The sequence below is a fragment of the Berkeleyomyces rouxiae genome (genome assembly GCF_048999995.1).
Source record: "Berkeleyomyces rouxiae strain 22BRR77 chromosome Unknown BrBRR77_ptg000003l, whole genome shotgun sequence".
Taxonomy (NCBI): domain Eukaryota; kingdom Fungi; phylum Ascomycota; class Sordariomycetes; order Microascales; family Ceratocystidaceae; genus Berkeleyomyces; species Berkeleyomyces rouxiae.
Window position 1 is genome coordinate 2,575,322 of NW_027396493.1, and position 20,336 is coordinate 2,595,657.

The 20,336-nt window shown below is 52.0% G+C and overlaps 7 protein-coding genes across 7 annotated transcripts; 3 read left to right on the forward strand and 4 right to left on the reverse strand.

Moving 5' to 3' along the window:
- Positions 1 to 1,853: 1,853 nt before the first annotated feature.
- BROUX77_003890 (uncharacterized protein) lies at positions 1,854 to 2,894 on the forward strand (the record flags this gene model as incomplete). The annotated part of the gene is made up of 1 exon (XM_073748591.1): positions 1,854 to 2,894. The coding sequence occupies one exon, from the start codon at positions 1,854 to 1,856 to the stop codon at positions 2,892 to 2,894; it is 1,041 nt and encodes a 346-aa protein (XP_073606315.1).
- Positions 2,895 to 3,144: 250 nt separating this feature from the next.
- On the reverse strand, positions 3,145 to 5,832 carry BROUX77_003891 (uncharacterized protein; the record flags this gene model as incomplete). Its single annotated transcript, XM_073748592.1, has 1 exon — positions 3,145 to 5,832. The coding sequence occupies one exon, from the start codon at positions 5,830 to 5,832 to the stop codon at positions 3,145 to 3,147; it is 2,688 nt and encodes an 895-aa protein (XP_073606316.1).
- Positions 5,833 to 6,297: 465 nt separating this feature from the next.
- On the forward strand, positions 6,298 to 7,873 carry BROUX77_003892 (uncharacterized protein; the record flags this gene model as incomplete). Its single annotated transcript, XM_073748593.1, has 3 exons — positions 6,298 to 6,363; positions 6,459 to 7,032; positions 7,095 to 7,873. The coding sequence occupies 3 exons, from the start codon at positions 6,298 to 6,300 to the stop codon at positions 7,871 to 7,873; spliced, it is 1,419 nt and encodes a 472-aa protein (XP_073606317.1).
- Positions 7,874 to 8,278: 405 nt separating this feature from the next.
- Positions 8,279 to 10,181, reverse strand: BROUX77_003893 (uncharacterized protein; the record flags this gene model as incomplete). The annotated part of the gene is made up of 3 exons (XM_073748594.1): positions 8,279 to 9,704; positions 9,784 to 9,910; positions 10,058 to 10,181. 3 exons carry the CDS (start codon positions 10,179 to 10,181, stop codon positions 8,279 to 8,281), a joined length of 1,677 nt encoding a protein of 558 aa, XP_073606318.1.
- Positions 10,182 to 10,656: 475 nt separating this feature from the next.
- BROUX77_003894 (uncharacterized protein) lies at positions 10,657 to 11,466 on the forward strand (the record flags this gene model as incomplete). Its single annotated transcript, XM_073748595.1, has 2 exons — positions 10,657 to 10,854; positions 10,930 to 11,466. 2 exons carry the CDS (start codon positions 10,657 to 10,659, stop codon positions 11,464 to 11,466), a joined length of 735 nt encoding a protein of 244 aa, XP_073606319.1.
- A 1,024-nt stretch (positions 11,467 to 12,490) lies between these two features.
- On the reverse strand, positions 12,491 to 15,371 carry BROUX77_003895 (uncharacterized protein; the record flags this gene model as incomplete). The annotated part of the gene is made up of 2 exons (XM_073748596.1): positions 12,491 to 12,776; positions 12,862 to 15,371. The coding sequence occupies 2 exons, from the start codon at positions 15,369 to 15,371 to the stop codon at positions 12,491 to 12,493; spliced, it is 2,796 nt and encodes a 931-aa protein (XP_073606320.1).
- Positions 15,372 to 18,821: 3,450 nt separating this feature from the next.
- Positions 18,822 to 19,724, reverse strand: BROUX77_003896 (uncharacterized protein; the record flags this gene model as incomplete). Its single annotated transcript, XM_073748597.1, has 3 exons — positions 18,822 to 19,003; positions 19,085 to 19,414; positions 19,484 to 19,724. 3 exons carry the CDS (start codon positions 19,722 to 19,724, stop codon positions 18,822 to 18,824), a joined length of 753 nt encoding a protein of 250 aa, XP_073606321.1.
- Positions 19,725 to 20,336: the final 612 nt, after the last annotated feature.

A 20,336-nucleotide genomic window follows, 5' to 3' on the forward strand; every position in this document is an offset into this window, starting at 1 on the left:
GAACCAAGCCTAGACGACGGCAACTACAGCAGCATACAATAATTTGCATTGCCCAAACGGACTGCAGCAAACGCCCGTTTCATCTCCGCCTCTTCTCCCCTCTTCGTTCTTCTTCCATTTCCCCGGCCTTTTTTCTGCCCTTGTGATCTTTTACCCGCCGTTGAAACGCCTAAGCTTAAGCTTCAGCTCAAGCCCCTCCACCAACGAACGCCCTCTCCTTTTGATCTCTTACCGACATTTCTCTTTGTCCTTGGCCTCTATCGGCTGCAGGCTTCTTTCAGCCAAAATCACGCCAGCTTGGCCGCAATGTACGTAAGATTTCCATACATACTCACTTCGCCGTCTCGTGGCTCCAGGTCTCTTCTGAAAAAACGCCCTGGTCCCTTGGCCCGGTGCAAACTACGGATATCCCGTCGTTTCTCGTTTGTAGGATTTGGTCCATGGGATGGATGCTGTGCCGAACAAAAAGACCGTGTTTACCAAGCTAACGGCATGTCTGGGTCTTAGAAGCAATCTGCGCTAGAAAGGGAAGCAAAATAGAAGGAAAATCAACTTTTCTCTCGACCCGCTCGCTGATCTTTCGTCTCGCCTCGTCTCATCTTTTCTTGTCTTGCCTACAACGGAGAGGAAACAGAAAGACCATCTCCAGAGTCTCGGCGCTTAGCCTGCTTTTACGGATTCCTTTTTGGAGCTTATCACACTGTATTTCACCCTAAACTTCCCACCACTTTTTATTTCTTCTCGAATCTCTCACATGTAGCTTTTCATTCTAGTCTTTTTTGTTACATTGATCTTACTGCCGTCAGATTCATATTCCACTTCTGGCCTTTGAATTCGACCACATATCCCAGCTTAATGAGCATGAAGCCGCTAGGATCACTCGATGAGATAAACGAGGATGAGTTCTTTGCCACGGTCCTTCGCACTACAAAAACATCCTTTGGTGCTGAAACTATTGCCCTCAAAACAAACATCCATCATCTAAATGAGAAATTATCATCACGACCCGGGCTGCCTCTGTCATGCAAGCCAAAAGACTTACATATGCGCCACGGGCTTACTACGAGTAGCCCATTCGCCCCGTCTGCAACTATGGATCAATACGAAGCTTTCATATTAACGTTTGAGCAAGAAAATGGGCTATGGGCCGAAAGTAGGGACAAAAAGTCCCGCATCAACAAGCTCAAGCATCATAGTCTCAAGACTCGAGATGAGCCGCTTCCGCATTCACCAAGGTACGTCTCTATCGACGCTCTTTCGATGCCCCGCTTCCGTGTTTTACTTGTGTAGCGACTCACAATTGTCCATATAGGATGTGTATGTGCTGTTGTGACACCTTTACCTACCCGCAATACAGAACTTTGGAGTGCAGTGACATTTGCTGTCTATCATGCCTGAGAAAGATTGTCCTGCCATCCATCAAAGAAGAAGCCAAACTTCCTCCCCGATGCTGTGGTATTCCCATATCCGGGTCCCTTATTGCAGCAGCCTTGGACCCCAATCAGCTCCGCCAGTTTCTCAGAGCAATTTATATCGCTATAACTCCTGTTGCATGTAGGATATGGTGTCCCAAGCCATCTTGCAGCGAATTCACTGCCATCCAGCCTGAAGACCTCCACTCTAACTCGACTATACGCTGTTGGGCTTGTGAGACAAACATTTGTACATCATGTAAACAACATGAGCATTCCCAGAATGAAAAGTGTACAGAGAGTCTTGAGCCACCTGTTGTTCTGGATATGATTTACAAGTATGGGTGGCGACAGTGCATACGATGTCACTGTTTATTAGAACTCAAAGAAGGATGTCGCCAGGTGCGTTGCTCATGTGGCGCTTTCTTCTGCTACATCTGCATGGAGCCTGGGCAGTGCTCTAGAGGTTGCTCGATCGCTCGCCTTAATCGCTATCGACGACAAGCTGAAATCGCCCGCAAACGAGATGCTGATAATCTTGCACAAAAAGACGCCCAGCTTGCTTCTTGGACGGGACAAAACCAACAGTTTGCACAACTTGAACATCAGTCACGAGAGGAACTCAGCAGGTTCTACACTTATTACACGGAGAAGCTTGGTTCTTTGAATTCTCGCCATGAATTGTACATGAGCCAGTCTCTCAAGGCCAAATGGAATAAGGGTAAAACGCTACTTGACAGCGTTGTTGAAAGGCAAAACAAGATTTCTTCATCTGTCGATGATTTACATGTACGCCAGGAAGCCAATCTGATCCAGCAACAGGCTGTTAAAGAGCTGAAGCTGAAGGTTCATATTGAACGTCTACAAAGACATTGGGCTAGCATTATAACAAGTTCCCCACGGCACCGGACCCATCTTCAGGAACAACTTGAAAACTTGAATCGTCTACAGAGGCGTCACTCTTTGGAAGTCAAGTTTCTCCGAGACACACAACAACGAATGCAAGATGACATTCACGACCGATTCATAAAGGAACGTCAGGCTGCGGCAGAAACGCAACAACGGCGAGAACGACGAGCGTCGAACATGATTTCTCGAGAAGAAGGCATTTTTCATACAGCATTTCAGCGTCGCCTAGAGAATTTGTGGAATCTGTGGGCTTTACGTTGGGAAGAGTTGTCTTTACAGTCTCGTTTAGAGACCCAGCAGGAGTATGCTCGTTTTTGTCCAGCATGGCTCCAAGAAGTCGATAACAAAGAGGTTCTTTTTGCCATCACTGAACTGCGATCAGTGTTGGTAATGTATTACGGCAAGGAAACTGTCGATCGTTTGGTAGGCGATTTGATGGGGAAAGAGAAGGAGCCAGACGCCGTTAGCATTTGGGAATGGGAAGGAGAAGAAGATGACGAGGAAGAGCTTAATTACCACGACTTTGTACGGCCGTGGAAAAAAGCACGAAAGGCCACCCGCCAGCCTATATGATGTAGGTACAGCGTGGTTGCGGTCTCTGCATTGCCAAGGTTGGGTAGGGGTTAATAAGGTTTGTTTTCTGGGTCTTCATTTTGTGCAAAGGCACATTTATACAGGATATATTTCTTTTCGGGGTTCATTTCTTGCGATCTATGTAGTCATGATTTCTTTTCGAGTTTTTAGCGGACTTCTCAGCATAGCATTCTTGAACATAGCATGCCAAACCATTTTTTCAAACATGAAATCTTTTCAAATAGCAGTGCTACATTACCTCCCACCTCGCGATCCACGCAACCTCGCGACCAGGATTTCGTACAATACAAAGAAAGGCTTCTCTTTCCTGAGTCTTGTTCTTGTTATCACGAGCTACGAGAATGTCTTGCAGGGCATGATCGGCTCTCAGTGTAGCAATAGCGGTAGATTTTCCACAATTTAGCGAGTATCCACCTGATGTGACGAAGCCCATGAGTCGGTCTGCATCCGGGCACAACGGGTGGCCCTGGACATCCGAATGGTAGTTTTTACGAGGTGGGAACGGCTGTGTCTTGCCGCTGACGAGATGAGCCGCCAGTGCCTCTTTCCGGCCGTTGGGCGACATGTTCGGGTCGATGCGGAACGGGCGTTGGCCGCCGTTGGCCGGGGACTTTGGTGCCGGAGACGCAAGGGCAAGCCACTGCTGGCGCAGATCGGCTGGGAGAGTTGGTTTGATGGACGAGCGGGGCTGTGTAGCGGGGACCTCGACGACGGCTGTATCGACGGCTGTGGATTTGGGTTCGAGAGAGGGTATAGGCGGAAGACGGTAGACGCGGGCAGCAGGACTAGCAATGCCCTGAGAGAAGAAGGTAATTTTGACGCGGATGACGGTATTCGCAGGCAGAGACAATGGAAGCGTTAAGGCTTTTACATCCACTGCGGCAATCTGGCGCATATTATCCAGCTCAAACACGGCGTCTTGGTCTGCGGCAAAAAGCAGCCCAAAGTCAGCTGCATGTGGGTTCCCCAGCTCGCCCTTGCGGCCAGCGCCCAGATTGACCGCCGGCCAGGACGTGCGCTTGCTCTTTGGGCGCTTGGTCCAGTCGCGCTCGCGTAGCCGGCGCTGGGACGCCTCGTAGGCAGCGCCGGCGTGCGTGGCCGGGAAGTCGCGTGGAAACAGCGGCACGCAGCGCTCGTCGTGCGTCTGAGCGGTTTCGCGCAGGCCGCCGAAGCGCGGGTTGCCACCGGACGCGAGCGGCACGTGCACCAGGCTGTACCAGAGCGGCTGCACGCACTTCCAGGGGAGAAGGAGCGAAAAGGACCCCGAGGCGCGTGTGCCGGGCTGGGTGCGGGTGGCGAGGAGAAGAAGAGGGATGGCTGGGTCGCTGGGCCCGACGGAGAGAGGCTTGCCGGGGGCGTTGTGGGTTTTGCGGCGGTCGAGGGTCTTTTTCTTGGGGAGTTGGGAGGCTGTGTGGCGGGCGGTGCGGTTCCAGATGGAGTAGGGCTTCAGGTTACTTTCAGCTGTTGTATCCCAGGTCTCCAGAGTGTCCATGAGGGTAGACGTTGATTCTGAAGTGAAGTGGACGGTCTTGGGCGGATAGTGGAGACGGGCATCGGCCATGTCAAAACCAAGTACAGCACCGACGGGAAGAGTGCTGGGATTTGTTAGCCCATGGAGATTTGTGAACATGGAGGCATGCTTTTCCGCCTTGTCTCCAGTGTGGTAGGGCTTGATCACACTCAACAACGCCTCCGTTGCAGACGGTCCTGTGATTTCAATACTGCCTATTTCAAACCGCAGGTCCTCGATGTAGACCTTTGGCGTCTCCATCTTGACATAGGCTAACAAGGCCTCAAAAACCTCAAGGAAGCCAGCTGGGTGAATTCTTATAAAGACTTGTGCCTCTTGCTGGCTCTTTTCGGAATCAGCCAAAGCCGGAGGGTTCCAGACAACAGTCGCAGGGCACATTTCGGCCCGGGGGCCTGGGCCGCTGGATTCGTTGTAGAGCACGCCGCTCCAGCTCCGCAGACCAGCCCTCCACTTGCGCCCCCTGTCATTCCACAGTGCCGCGTCACAAAGTCCGATTTTCTGCAGCACGCGCTCCACGCCGGCGAAGCGTCCGTACAGCCCGATAGTGCTAATGTAGCTTGTATCCCACGCCAGCGCTCCACGATCACTGAGCGTGCGGTGAGTGACACGGAACATCTTTTCGTTCGGATGTAGCGGGATGGAAAAGCGCCAGAGCGGTGTCTTGGGGTCTGTCATGTGCGCTCTCTTGGCATGCCAAACATGAGTTGGTAGCCAGGCCTTGTTGAGCTGGCGCTTCCGAAATTTAGAGCGCACGACAGCAGGTTCGTTGAGTGCGTTTCGTCGAATCTTGGGCCGAGGTACTTGAACCTGGGCTGTATCTCCCTTGTTCTTCGCCGTCGAGTCGGACACTGGATTGCCATCCATTGCGACATCGCCTTCGCTATCCTTGCCGCCTTTTGCTTGCTGCTTTTCAGCGCGCGCCTTGCGCCGTCTGCGCTTTTCGGCTAACAGGCCCAGTCGCCGGGCAGTTTCTGCTCGGATGCGTGCCCGCGTAGTCCGGGGTTTGCGACGCCGTGACGTCACGGTCGGCGTATTGTCCTCTGCCATTTCACGCAGCGCCCGTGCGCGGAGGCGCTTCGGCACGCGCTTCGGGTTGTGGCTGGCCGTGCGGCGGCGCATGTCGCGCGGGACTCGCTGGAAGGCGCGCTGTGATCTGCTGGCCTTGCTGAGCCGCATGCTCTCCTCGAGGGCAGAAATCTCGAACTGGCGCGACTCGAGAAAGGCCCCCAAATTCAAGGCGCCATCTTTGAGCGCCGCATTGGCCGGCTGGGTTATGATGTCGCGGGCATCACGTCGGGCCTTCAGACGCTTGGCCGCACCAGCGCTTTCGGGCGTGAAGTTGCCCTTGCGCTTGGCCGCACCGCCATACCCGGATCGGATCGGCATCGGACGTTGTGGTCTATCGGATGGCGGCATGTGGGTCTCAACGGGGAGCTCGGTAGGGGGCCACGGCAAAGTGGCGAGGAGGACGGCAAGGCTATTTGGGAGGTTATGTGACTGTCGTTAATGACAGAAAATGCTGATGGATCACCAATTCTCCACCGTAAAAACATCGTTGAGCTCTTATCGATAAGAAACGGACGTACAGTGGACTAATACAGAGCATCTAGTAGCTGGCAGTGAAAAAGGCCCTGTAAACACTGCTGTAAGTGCTATAACTCAGCCTGTCATGCGCTGTAAACAAATAGCCAGCTGAACACAATCCTTCTATCCTTAACTACTGCGCCTACTTCTCCCAAGCTTCACTTCATCCCTATTCCGTGCATTCAGTCTGCCCACTGCGCATCACCTTTCGAGACCTCCGCCATCAACAGCGACTCACCAAGACTCACGCCGCTGCTTCCAGGCGCCATGAAAAAGCTATTCCGCACCCACGAGGCCAACGTGCGCCAGCCGCGCTTCGAGCTCCATCTCAAGGTACACAACCAACGGCTCCCCTAATACGTCATCAATCTGCCCCCCTCCTCCGGCTGCGCCGCTCACTGCTGACCTCGGGCTCCGTGTTTTGCCAGATCTACGATTTGAATAACGTCCCGCTGGTTGCCGGATGGTCGCTCATCAAATGGCACATTGCCCACTCCATGCATGCCGAGCACCGCGGCGCAACTGAGCGCTGTGCCATTGCCAACCACCGCGTGCACTACTCGTACTCCAAGCTCGTCGGAAACCTGCGCATCCCCATCGACAAGAGCCTGCGGCTTAGTGATTGCTGGCTTGAGCTGGAGGTGCTCCAGGAGTACTCGTCGGGCGGCATGCGCGATGAAAAAGTGCCCCTGGGAACTGTACGTGTGAATCTGGGCGAGTTTGTCGAGGAGAGCATGAACATGGACGTGCAGCTGCTATCGAGGAGACGTCCAGCTGCCATGGCCTCGGCGCTGTCGAATAATTATGACGTGCAGGATGGAATTATCCGGCGCTATCTTCTCCAAGACAGTAAGATCAACAGCACCCTCAAAGTTGGCGTGCTCATGGTGCAAGTCGATGGTGACCGCAACTATTCTGCGCCGCCTCTGAAAACGGCCCCCGTGTTCAGCGGCCTAGCTGGAATCCTGGTTGGCGAGACCGCAGAGCAAGAAGATGGGAATAGTAAGTTCTCCAGGCAATGGGCGCCACCATTCACGGCATTAGACTTCTAACGCTCCATAAAGAGATCCCCATTGTAGTTTCCAGCAAGGCCCGCGACGTTGCCGAAGTCGATCTTTACCGTTCCATGTTAATAGCTTCGTGGCTTTGTCCGCACGATGAGCTGCGTGCGGATGAGGCGATTGAAGACATTTTTCACCAAGTAGACAGCACGCACTCTCCATACACTCCCTACGCCCATTCTCGCAGCCACACGCATCGCCATCGTCCATCGCAGCTACCTACACCTAGGGCCTCGGCATTATCCAACCGACTGACTGTTGACCACTACTCTTCCTCGCGCCACCGCGATGACAGCGCCTCTGGTGACGAAAGCCACAGCAGCGCAACCGGCTACGCCCCCAGCCACGACCACAACCATGGCCATGGACACGGACACAGTCACGGCCGGAGACCCCCCGCCGGCGAAACGCACCGATCCCACCGCCACCGCCGGGCCAGCAGCGGCGTCAGCGAAACCAGCGCTGCGACCGTCACGCGGTCCAGCCACCACGGCCAAATGCCTACGCAGGACCGTATTTCACGCAGGCTACTGGTTGGCACGCCGTCGGTGCACCGCCGAAATATTAGCCGCAACGACGACTACCCGCCAGTCCTGAATAACCGCAGCCGCAGCAGCAGCTTCACGAGTCTGGTCTCCATGGATGGGTCGGGCGACGACTATCACCATGACATGGACGGGCTCGACATGGAACTGCGGTACAGGCAGGGTCGCGGCCTTCGTGAGCATGATATCCGTGACAATATGGTTGCATGGACCGTGCCGGCACAACGGACCGTTTAGAGTATCCGTCATTTTCTCCCCTTCTATCTGATTAATTCCTTTCTAACCTTTTTTTGTGGTGGAAGCACAACGTGCAAGGCGTTCTGGCGTATTTGGTTGCATTTTGCTTCTTTTTTCTTTGTGGCTTTACATAGTATCTCTCTCGTAGTCTTCAGACATCAGCATCACAGTCACAGTCACACGCCTAGGTCAGGCTCGACTTTTCACAAGGCAGCTGTTTTACTTTCTTTTTTTACTCTTTTCCATTTATAGACAACAAGAAATCCAGCAATCGCTTCCGCATGGGCTTTTGTGTATATCCTCTATCACGTATATCAACCGTCATTCAAGTTCGGGTTGCAACGTCTGTGTACAAGGTGTTTGCTTTTTTTGTGTTACCCTTTATGTAAATGGCTGGCCCATAACTTAAGCAGCAATTGAGCCACGGACACCGCCCTTGGCACCGACCTCCCGCACTGCAAACACTACCGTCAGATCAACGCCAATGGTCACAGAGACCTCGATCTTGGCACCCTTCTTGGCGTCTCTTATCGCAGCCTCGGCTAGAGTAGCACCAACCTTCCACACCTTCTCGCGGAGGTCCTCTTCCTCTTCCTCCTCGCTCTCATCATCGCTGTCCTCCTCGGTCTTCTCAGCCTTGGCCTTGGGCTCGGGCTGGGTAACCTTGATGTGGGTGTTGCCCTCGACAATCTTGACTAGGACATCACCGCCCTCGGCGGGAGCAGCCAGGTGCACGATGCGGCGGGCCGGAACCGCAGTCTCGGGGAGAACAATGGGGGTGAAGACCTCCTTGCCCTGAGCATCGGTGGAAAGAACACCGATGGCGTTGGAGATGTGGTTGACAGTGGTGACAGCAGCGTGGGTGGACTGGTCAACATCCTCCTGGTCGAACTCCTGGATCAGAGAAGCCTGCAGAGCAGCACCGCGGGCCTGCAGCTCCGAGGGGTTGATGGCAGTGACTTCGGTAGCAGGGGCCTGGACAACAGTGGTCTCGGGGAACAGACCAGCCAGGTTGTTGGCAATACGGGGAGTGTGGGAGGTACCACCAGACATGATAACCTCATCGATGTCAAGAACATCCAGACCAGCCTTGGTGATGACACCCTCGACCATACGGCTGAAGCCGTCAAAGACCTTACGGGCCAGCATCTCGTAGCGCAGACGGTTGATGCTGCTAGCAAAGTCCAGACCGTCAACCAGCGACTCAACACTGAACGAGGCGTTGGTGCCCAGGGACAGGGCCTTCTTGCAGTTCTCAGCCTCCAGCTTTAGCTTGGCCAGAGCACGCTCGTTGGTGCGGGGGTCCTTCTGGTACTTCTTGACGAACTCCTTGGAGAAGTGGTCAATCAGGACAGCATCCAGCTGGGCACCAGCAAACTCGTAGTCGTGGGCAGTAGCCAGAACAGTGTACATGCCACCACGCGAAGCAACAACGGCGACATCGGAACGGGTGCCACCCAGGTCGGCAACAACAATGATCTTGTCCTTGACCTCGGCGCCAGGGCGAGCATCGTACGCCAGGACGGCGGCCACGGGTTCGGCAATCAGCTGCAGAACCTCCAGGCCAGCGTCGTTGGCAGCTTTGATCAGAGCCTCCTTCTGCTTGTCGCCAAAGTTGGTGGGGACGGTAATGACGGCCGAAGTGACGGCCTTGCCCAGGTAGTCGGAGGCGGCGGTCGCAAGACGCTTCACGTAGCGGGTAGCAACCTCACCGACAGGCACAGTCGAGGCCTCGTCGCCCTCCTTGTCCTGGACAGAGAAGGCAACGACAGCGTCAGACTCCTGGGGATGGGCAGACGCGTGGTTATGGGTAGGGTCGATCGACTTGAAACTGCGCAGTAAGTTGTTGTCAGCAAAGAGTTACTCGTGTGGCCAGCGAATGAGCCACGGCACGGGCTGTGTGCACCTACTCCTTGCCCAGGAAGTCGCGGAAGTAACCAATGGTGTTCTTGGGGTTGCGGACAAAGAAGGCCTTGGCCTGCTGGGCGTAGTACTCTTCGCCATCGACGTAAGACAGAACAGCGGGGATCTGGCGATCTATGTGTAGAATGACATGTTAAATTTCTGTTCCTCTGCGTCAAATGCGGTGTTCCATCCTCAGCAGAGCCGCCCATGCCAAAACCAGCCGTCACTAGACGCTCTCTGGGTCTCCCCTGCCTCTCTAAGCTGGCACCGGGTACGTACCACCGTCCTCGTTGGCGATGACCTCGGCCTTGTCGTCAACGGTCATGGCAATGGAGCCATTCGAGTTGCCAAAGGAAATACCAATGGCAACACGCTCGCTGGGAGCAACAGTCGTGACGGACATTGTGAAGATGTGGTGTGTGAGATGGCGGAATTAAGAAAAAAAGAAGGGTCGGAAAAGTCGATGCAAAAACCTGAGCAACACAAAAAAGCTTCTCTAACAAGAAACAACGACAACAGCGGAAACCAAAAGATCGCCAAAATAGAGTAGTCCGCCTGTGATAATTCTTCAACTTTTTTCTTTGCCTTGGAACTAATCTTTCCCCCCAAATGTGGGGCTCTGGCCTGGCCTAGGATTGTGCCCCTCCATGGCGAGTCCCTGATGCTTAACCTTAACATGGTGATCAATAGGGTTTATCCTCAAACTTATGGTCCATTAGCCTTGGTTCATCGCAAGCTTTTTTTTTCTGGGCAGCCTTGCGACGGGCGACACAAGCTCAAGTCTTGCAATTGTTTGACTGAAGCAAATAACTTCGCACTCTCTCCAGAAATACAAAGAACGCTTTAGCGCGCGTAATTCACTGGAATACCACGTCGCCATGGCTTCGTCTTCAGTATTTGCGCTGCCGAGTCAGCCTATTGACTTGGAGAGTATCCCCAGAAATGAGAAGAAGCCTCTGCGCCTAGGGCCCGGCTTAAATATCGAACCCCCCAGCACGCTGATGCCCACGGTGCCAGGCATCTTGACGTCAGATGTGCGGAGGAACATTGTGTGGGTGGAAAACGGCAGCGGTCGGGTGAGTAGCCTTCTGCTTTCGTTGCACGCCAGGCTATGGCATTTACGGTCTTCTCTAACACACACATCTTGGTAGTATGTCCCGGCGCCCGGCGACCTGGTGATCGGCACAGTCATGCGCAACGCCGGAGATCTCTACCTCGTCTCGCTCTCCGACTACACGCTTCCGGCGACTCTGCACAACCTCTCGTTCGAAGGCGCCAACAAAAAGACCCGGCCCATGCTCTCGACCGGCTCCGTCGTGTACGCGCGCGTCAGCGGCGCCCACCGTCACATGGACGCCGAGCTGGACTGTGTCTCGGCCACCACCGGAAAGGCGGACGGGCTCGGCCCGCTGACAGGCGGCATGGTGTTCCCCATCTCGCTGGGCATGGCGCGCCGGCTGCTCATGCCCAAGGCCGTGCAGGACGGCAAGATGCCGATCCTCGAGGAACTAGGTGCTGCAGGCTTGCAGTTTGAGACAGCTGTCGGCCGCAACGGCAGACTGTGGGTGACAAGCGAGAAGCTGGCGACGACCATTGCTGTTGGCCGGGCTGTGCAGGAGGTGGATGAAAAGAATCTGGATGTCAAGGCGCAAAAGAAGCTTGCGCGGAATATCTTGAAATCATCTTGATTGTCTCTAGATATTGGGACTGTTTTCGGCTTTTTGTCCTTTTTTGTTTCTGCATTTGATTCTGCGACTTCTTTACTAGACCTACTACTTACATACCAAAGCCACGGCTCGTCTGTCTTTCTTTGTATAAAGGCAGTCGTTGTCTATGATACCATGAGTTCCACTAACTAGTTATACGTTCATTTACGCATCTCAGAGCACAGGTTAATATCAGAGTGACAAATGCTGGTGAATGATGCAGACTTGTCCATCACTCATAAATCAAGTTCATTTAGATTAAAGTCCACGGCAGCCAGGTCCACAGGTTAACGAAGTGTGACAGTGCCATGGTCAAGAGACACCGGAATATACCAAATATACAAACAATATGACTATAGGAAACATCGCTAGTGTGGTGGTAATCTTGTGTCTGTCTGTTGGTCTATAAATTGAATAGTAGATGTGGTGCCAAACCAGTGGCATCAACCAAGAAAAAACAGCAAAAAGAAAAAGAGAACACTAAAAGAACACAAATATACAGGAGAAAAAACAATAGCGAATGAGAAAAAGAACCAAAGAGAAACAATTCAAACAGAGGGGGAAAAGGAAAACAGTGTTGTGCGAAGACAAAGGCCAGGCTTCATCTTTTAACGTAAATAGGCATTGGTCATGAATCGTCAGGCTTGCAGGACGTATAGGTGGTGGTGATGATGAAATGGTAAGCAGGCAGTATAAGGTGTTGAAAATGAAAAGGACGGACTGGATATTTCAAGCATCCAACAAGATTCATCAGAGAAATGCAAGGTAGAGATAAGAAAAAAAGAAAAACAAAACTGCATGAGAAAGGGCGTCCAAGGATATGAAAAGAAGAAAAAAAAATAACAAGGCAGGCGTAAGACTAGGCTCACGTCGTCGGGTAAGCATCAAGCTCAACCGCAAATGATGCAGGGCGATGGCTTGCCGAAGTATCAAGGTGCATCAAGCAACAAGGTAAGAACAGGCCAAAGGTAGATGGATGGGCCGAGATATCAACAAGGCCCAGCCTTTAGGCACCGGTGTTCATCATTGACTCATCGATAACATCAGCCTGAATCTCAGCTCCAGGGCTACAGTTGTGGATGTTGAGCATGTGACGGCGCCAGTTGTCCTTGCGCGGGAAGCCCTTGCCGCCGGCGCGTGAGTACGGGCAGCCTGGCTCAGTGCAGTGATACCTGCGTGTCTGCTTGTGCTTGTCGTTGACATGGCGCTCCAAATGAGTCTTAGTGCCAAATCGTTTGCCACAGCCCTCATGAAGACACTCGTGAGGCCGCTCGTGGTAGCGCTTGTGGTGACTAAAAGGCCGGTCCGTTAATAATCAATTCTAGACAAGTCCAGGGAAAATCAAATAGTTAGTGCAAGGGGCAAGGTAAAACTTACTTGAGCTTGTGTGCCTGGCTGAAAGTCCGGCCACACTCGTCGCACTTCAGAGACGCAATGGGTGATGACTGGTGCATCGCTGCATAAGGCGAGGTCATGTCGTGCATCAGGTTAACCTTGGGTGACGGGGTGATGGAAATGCGAGTGTCGGGCGTGTTGGCAACTGAAGGACCCGACGGCGAGTTGAACGGGTAGGGAGTCGACATATCCGAAACATCGGCGCCATACTCGGCGGATGTGTTGCTGAGCGTGTAGCGGTGGCCGTACTGGCTAGGCTGGGGCGGCAGATACTCGCCAAGATCAAAGTCGGCAGTCATTGCGTTCATGGGCATATTGGACATGTTTGCAGCCATGAGTTGCTGCGTGTGGTCGTACTCTGTGTTCATCCGGGGCTGATATACCATGTCACCTGGGATCATGCTGTTGTTTATATCAATAAAAGTCGAGTATGAGTCGGTATTCTCATACGCTTGGGGCTGGGGGTAGAACGAGGCGTATGAGGCGTTCATTAATTGATTCTCTGTCGCCTGGGGAGGGGAAGGCAAGAATCCCGTGTTGTTAGAGTTGATGTTGGGGGTGGGAGGCCCAGATGAAAGAGGAAGAGCCTGCTGCTGCTGTTGACTCCAAGACTGAGGTTGACCGGGAACTGAAAGAAGCGACTGATTGACGGTATGCTCTGAAATACTTGAGGAATCCAGACTGGCGTTTGCTTGTTGCGGTTGAAGAAGTGGCAATGGCTGTTGCTGTTGGGGGTGTTGCTGTGATTGTAGTTGTAGTAGTGTCTGTTGACTATGCAATTCGGGATGTAATTGCTGAGGAGGAGAACTGCTATTGGGTAGTGCAGGAATATGTGTAAAAGTGTTGAAGTCTGGTTGCAACTGGGCAGTGAGAGAATTGGTGTGTAGAGGGTCTCTGGAAAATTCATCCTGGGAAGTGGCAGTGGTCATTGATATAGGTGAAGGAAAGGCATTCATTGACGATGGTGTAATCCTAGAAGCCGCCGCGACGACGTCATGCGGTTGTTCAGACACCACGGTAAAGTCGCCCCCCACAGGCAGGGATACGGGTACCTCACCTCCAGCGGGTCTGTGACTAAAATTCAGAGGTGTGTGACAAGGAACAGGGGCTTGGGAGGCAGCCGGATGGACAATACCATGCACAGCCGCATTGCCAGTGATGCTAGGGATGCCAAAGGTGGGTTTAGCGGCTGTCTGGTGCAAGGATCCAGTATAACCTTCAGTAACCGTATGGGCGGATACACTATGATTTAGTGCAGCGTAAGCATCTTTGCTGGCGTTGCCGCTAAAATCAGCATCAGTGTAGGGACCATTCATGGCAACAGCGCCCATGCCTGGACTCTGCTCGCCCAAGTCTAGCGAAATGCCATTCACATAGGCCGCGTCAATCAGAGCTTTCACGGCTTCTTGGTCGGCACTCCTTTCCGGATCAGCTGCCAGATCGTGGGTAAACCGCCATGTGTGCTCGTTTTCCGTCAGAGTGCCCATTCCCATTATTTCCATGGGATTTATTGTTGCAGACGCTGTAGCCGGCGCAAGCGCCACATTTGCATCCGCAGCAGGAACGTGCTCCCGCTGGACAGCATCGGGGGGCAGAACAAAGCCGCGATCACCAATGGCAGAATCAGCGCCGATATTGGTGGGTGACTCAGTCATGTTTCTATTCATGATTCCATTGCCGTCCAACCCTCTGGAAGCCGAGGTAGTCACAGATGCATCGCTAGTGCTTCCGGAGAAGCCTTGGGCGAATTTGCGGATTGTGCTGATAAGCGTAGAGCTCTTTCGATTTGGCTGATCTCCTGATGCCCTTTCTTGCGCTTTTTGAAACTCCTCGGGGTCCTGCATTTCAGCATCATTGCTAAGGCCAAAGGCAGAATTAGGCACGGCGGAAGAGTAGTATGTAGAGCTAAGCCCGGTAGTGAAATGTATGTACTCGGGAGGCTCGTTGCCAATATCGCCGTCTGGATGAGGATCATGGGGGTTGGAACAGTCCGACAATGCTCGAGTTTCTAATGCCGGTCTGTCTTCGCTCTCATGCTGCGAGGAAGAATTAGATGATATTTCGTGTGACTCCCTTCTTTCCAGCGATGGACATTGGTCTTGCTGGGCGAGGCTAAGACTTGTGGTGTCTGGCCGCGTCTGCTCAACATCTCGGTCACTTTCTGACTTGGATGGGGCTTGATGGTGGTCGTCTTTGCTGGCCTTTCTCTTTGCCTTCCAACGACTCCAACCTAACCGTACGCCTCGGGCGACAAACGGATACGTAATGAAGAAGACTATTGACAAGCCTACAACGCTTCCAATACTGACACCTGCGATCCCGCCTTTACTGAGATCTCGACGTTCTAGGGCTTCCGGACATCTCGCAGCTGGCCATAGATTTGATGGGTTGGCAGCGGTCGAGGTCGTTCGCGAATGCAGGTTCATAGCGTCCTGCAGCAGATCACTAGTTTGTCGCTCGATGGCATGTGGTAACGAAGAGGGCGGCGCCATGGTGAACGGTAGGCGCAGTGAGTCGAGATGGATTGGTATGAGGTCTCGGAGCAAGATTCGGGAGGGACGATGTGCCGGTGCAGGAGATGCAGGTGCAAACTACTCAGCCTCGTCTGGATGCCAAGTCAGAGGTTGCTGGCGGGAGGGCTCTGGCGGACGAGAGGGAGGTGTCGACGACCCTTGTTTTTCAGAGCTGCAGTGTACTTGTGGAATAAGGCCTCTACCGCGATGGCAGGAAATACAGTGGCACGAAGATTTGAATATGAATTAATGGTAGATTAGAGAGCAGAATTGCGCTCTTCAGCTCAAGGGAGGAGTGCACTAGAATGTAATTTGGGAGGCAGGAAAAGACAAGCCTCTCGAGATGAAAAGGGCGGCGGGAGAAGGGGAAAAAAAAAGTTTGATAGTGTCGTAGCCAGGTAGAAACGAAACATGGATCAAGAGCGAATCAAGAGGGGCCTAAGTTGGGCATCAAGCTCTATAAACCACTGTAAGACCCGAGGTGTCAGTGACCTTGACGGGTGTTTTGACATGATGCTACAGGCTACCATCCACTATGATTACTACAAAGTCTTGGCTGCATCCAGAAAAAAAGGAAACTAAACCCCCAATGTGTGCTAGTCAGTTAGTTAATGAGAAAGTTTCTGTTCGTTTTCAACACACACTTCAGCATTTTTTATAAAAAAAAAAAGAGGGAGAGAAAGAAAGAAAAATCCCGAGTGCAATCTCACATCACCAAAAAGGAAAATAAAAGCCTCCCGAAATCACATCAATACGACACCTCATTAAGATCCCAGGCCAGCCCCATTTTCAGCCAATAGGCGCACGCCTGACAGCGGACATTGTACTCGAGTGTGGGAGTGGGTAGCTACGTAAAGAACAGGCGCAACCTTGTCGCTGCCAGCCTTCTTTGGGGCCTGCTATTTGGCAGCCAGTGGCGGCCTCCCAGATCACCAGCCGGCGGAATTATCAAAGACTCCGCTGGCTTCTCCCCTCGCAAGCAAAGCAGGGGCGCACGTAGACACAGACGCAGACGCATTGAAGAGCGCCACTTTTGGTGCCTTGGGCCTGGAGTTTGACCTGGATTGTACCTGTACCTATAGCTTACTCTTCCTTCACCCAAATCCAAATAGGCAAACCACTGACTCTAGCTTCTGCCCGCTTTCCTCTTTCGGAGCAGCAACCCCACAATTCCTTCTTGAACCAACAGCACCCATTAAAAGTCCAGCCGAGTCCACAAGTACATTATATTATGCAAGAGCACATTATACAAGTAACTACATACATACATAACTACATATGTTCATAGTTGTGCATTCTCCCAACTTCTCCGGGGCTCTTCTGCTTAGGGGCTTATTATTCAATGGCCTCATCATCGCGCGAGGCTTTTTTCTCTTAAGCTGTTAGAGACCAAAGGCAACCAAAATTCCGCTACAACTGCCGAGATGTCACATGTGAACATGGGAATGACGCTGCTTATCTTTGCGTTGAGAAATTCGGTTTACCAGGTGGCTAAGGTCGTATGCAAAACGTGGCGTTTGTGGCGAAGCCATGTAGACAACTAGAAATTACCTGAATGTACCCAGCTGCCAATAGTTACATAATCAAATTCCGCACAATGCACATCCTCTGTGTAACTTCCAGCCTCAAAACGGGGGAGATGGAATCAGCCCGAGGCTACGTCTATGAGGCAATAAAATGTGAACAATACGTTTGTTTGTCCTCTACCCATTGATACATGCACGCACACATTACAGTCGTACCGCACTCTGTCTATATCCAACGATCCCCTTGGCCTCGTCTCTCGGTTATTTGAAGGACAACCGCCAGCGCGATATCTCCGCATAACGCCAGCCTCTGCAGAACATCACGAGGCCCATGAACAGCTCACACAAAGAAGCCTCAGGAGCTCAAAATCTGCCTCGCTCATGTGGTTTGCCTCTTGGAAAGCCGATATGCAATGCTATAGCCTGTGCGTATCAAACAAGCATGCGAGCATCAAAGTCAAGGCCTCATGCGGTACTGTCAACATGGCCTCGCCAGGCCGTGATCTCCCAGGGGCAACTTGGCCCTTTCACTAAGACAGCACCTTAATTCCAAAGTGCCAATATCTGCAGGCTCATGCAATCTATGCCCACACCTGCACCACATGTCTCGGTGATTCATAGCAAGCGTGAGCTGATGACAGAGCCTGACATGTCGCTTTGTGGTGGCTTCGGCATTGAAATAGGAAAAGGAAATATCTCCATCCGCCCTTTTCCTCCGCATGCTAAAAATAGATCCTTCACATTCAATGCGCCAGGGTGTTCCTCGGCAATCGGTCTTTGTCCAGCCACACTTCACCAACTATGGCACACCCAATCCACAACTCACAACTCACAACTCAGACACAGCAACAGCCTCCCTGCTCTTCTCTCTTCTTCTCTCTTCTTCTCTCTTTTTGGCACGTTGATTGACCTCGGTTGTCTCTTTTCCCTGCAGACGCACTGCTCGCAATTCGGTGCTTGGGTTTTATAGCCCCTAGTTCACGGTCCACGGGACTCTCTGTGGCCTGTGATGGGCTGTCGTGGAAATCATCTCAAAAAGAAAATGCATGTCGCTTTTTTTTCATAGAGCTCTTAAGCACGTGGTCTCATGGTTTGCATAGTTATCCGGGAAGCCGCCCAGGTTGGGCTGTCTCGCACTTGCGGCTCTCTTCGTATCTTGTCTAACTCATTATACCGCAATGGCACTCGGTGGCCCTTTACTCTCGTTGATTTCACCAACCCACACAGTTGAATATGGCAGTCATTAGGCACGTAGTCGAATTACACGTGCCACATCCCTTCAAAAAGCTAAGTTCGCGTAATGCCGATGCATGGCGGCCTCCCATTGTGCTCTTAGTTTTCTTTGTGTCAAGATTCCTTCTAGCTACTCCAGCCCTATCCTCTCATCAAGCGTGGGTGGATTGCCTGGTTTAACCACCTTACACCCGGCTCGCTCTCCGCTGTGTTCCAAGCCATGTGGAATGAGTCGGCTATACATTGGAGGCTTTGCTTCTTTCTATCCTGCTGCTCCTGCTGCTCCTGCTGCGCCTTGGAATCTTCCCGTGGAACACATTCCGCCGAGGGACCTCAAGTCACACTGATCTAGCAAAGTGAGATCCAAAAAAATCTCGATTGCATGTATAGCTGCAAGGCGAAAAATGTTTTTTTTTAGTTCTTGGAAAACTTGAAAGAGCTGAAACTTTTCCAAGTGCATAACTAAGTAGACACAACTACGTCAAAATTTTAATGGCAACCAACTATGTGACTTGATAGGACACTGTCCCTGGTTAACCCTATCATACATCGCATTTATTACTAATACCTATGACGTCAATCAGCCTCGTCCTGTGCCTGTCCAAGTATTTTGTAATCATTTGTAGTCAAACTTTTAACTCCATGTAACTAGTTAGTTGTATGCCATGCATTAATAAAACACCAAGCTGACGGGAGATTTCTCGTCAAGATAGCGGCCTTGCAAATTTTTATGAGTCAGACATTTCGCCAGGGGCATCATAGTGTCCTTCATGTCCATCACGCCTCGCTTTTTCTGGTCGATATATGAAGCGTCAACAATGATTCGTTCCAACTTGTCCAGTTTGAGAGCACCTGTAGAATAGAATTAGTAAGTAGCTTCGTAAAACAAAAGTGAGGCTACGGAGAATGTCGAGGGGACAGGATAAGTCTTACCATTTTCAATGAGTTCTGTTAATCGGGACGGAGTTCCAACACACAAGCCAACCTGGTGCTTCCCAAGAAACTCGACCTGCTCGGCCACCTTCATGTGTTTTGCGAAGAGCTTTGCAATGGTGCATGACTTGCTCTGGAACTTGCGGAGCGATCTTATGATATCAGCCGAGCGCAAGCCTGCGCCAGAGACGACAATGGTATGGGGAGTGCCCTTGGCTTTGGCTGCTTTCAATAGCTCTCGAGGGTTTTCTGTGAAGCTTTCCAGAAATTCAGGGAGGCTCTCGGTGACTCTGTCCTTTGTCCATGACGAAGTATCCTTTATGGCGTTTGCTGTTGGAAGAGATAGTGTGATTCAGTTAGTGACATGTTCAAGGGCCTGGGTTTGGTTCAGAAACTTGCCAGAGATGATCAGGTCGGCCAGTTCGATGGGACTCAGATCAGCGCCAAAGCGCGTGAGCTGCCGCAGGTAGTAATCGGCTATCAACTGCGAATCGGCATTCTTAAATAACTGGTTGACCTTGAGGTCCATGTCTAATAGATCGTTCTCTTCCTCTCTAGACTTATTGCCTCTCCGGCGCCGCTTGCTGCGCGAGGCTTCGTCTGCCTCAAGAGGGCGCTTGTTGTTGGGAGTTTTGGACATTTGGAGATAGGATGGTGGGTGAACTGAAGATGGATATGGGTTCAAGGGCAGGACTGGTGGTCTGCCAGTATGATGTCCAAATGTGAATGTGGGTGACAAAAGGCGTGGAGAGGATAGTATATGTTTGCTGCTGGCGCAAAGAAGACACTCCAATATCAGAGGTAATTGGGCTAATCGAATATAATGTCTGGGGTCAATAGAATCGTTTAGATGGGTTTGTGTGCGTATGCGACATGCGCAATGTGACTGTGGGCGAGCCTAAAGTTGACAGCGACGACATAACCAGCGAGACGAAGCCTATTTTCTGTGGCATCGCAAAATTTTTGAAGTCGCAAAGAGACTTCTGTGCTGGGCGATGGATGCACAGTGTCGCACTGTGTAGTGAGGACCCAAGTGAGAGTCTTAGCGGCTGGCTATAGAGATGTCGGTTTACTATAGCGGGAGCCCTGGCGCTAAAAACAGGCGACTTTACCGGTGTGAATGCTTCATGGAAGCTATGGAAAGGTGAAGATAGGGGCGAACCTAGAACTTACACACATATCATGATTGATCTTGCGCTGTTGTTTGAGCACTGACAGAATCCCTGTTGCAGGTGATCTTTCCTGGCTGCTT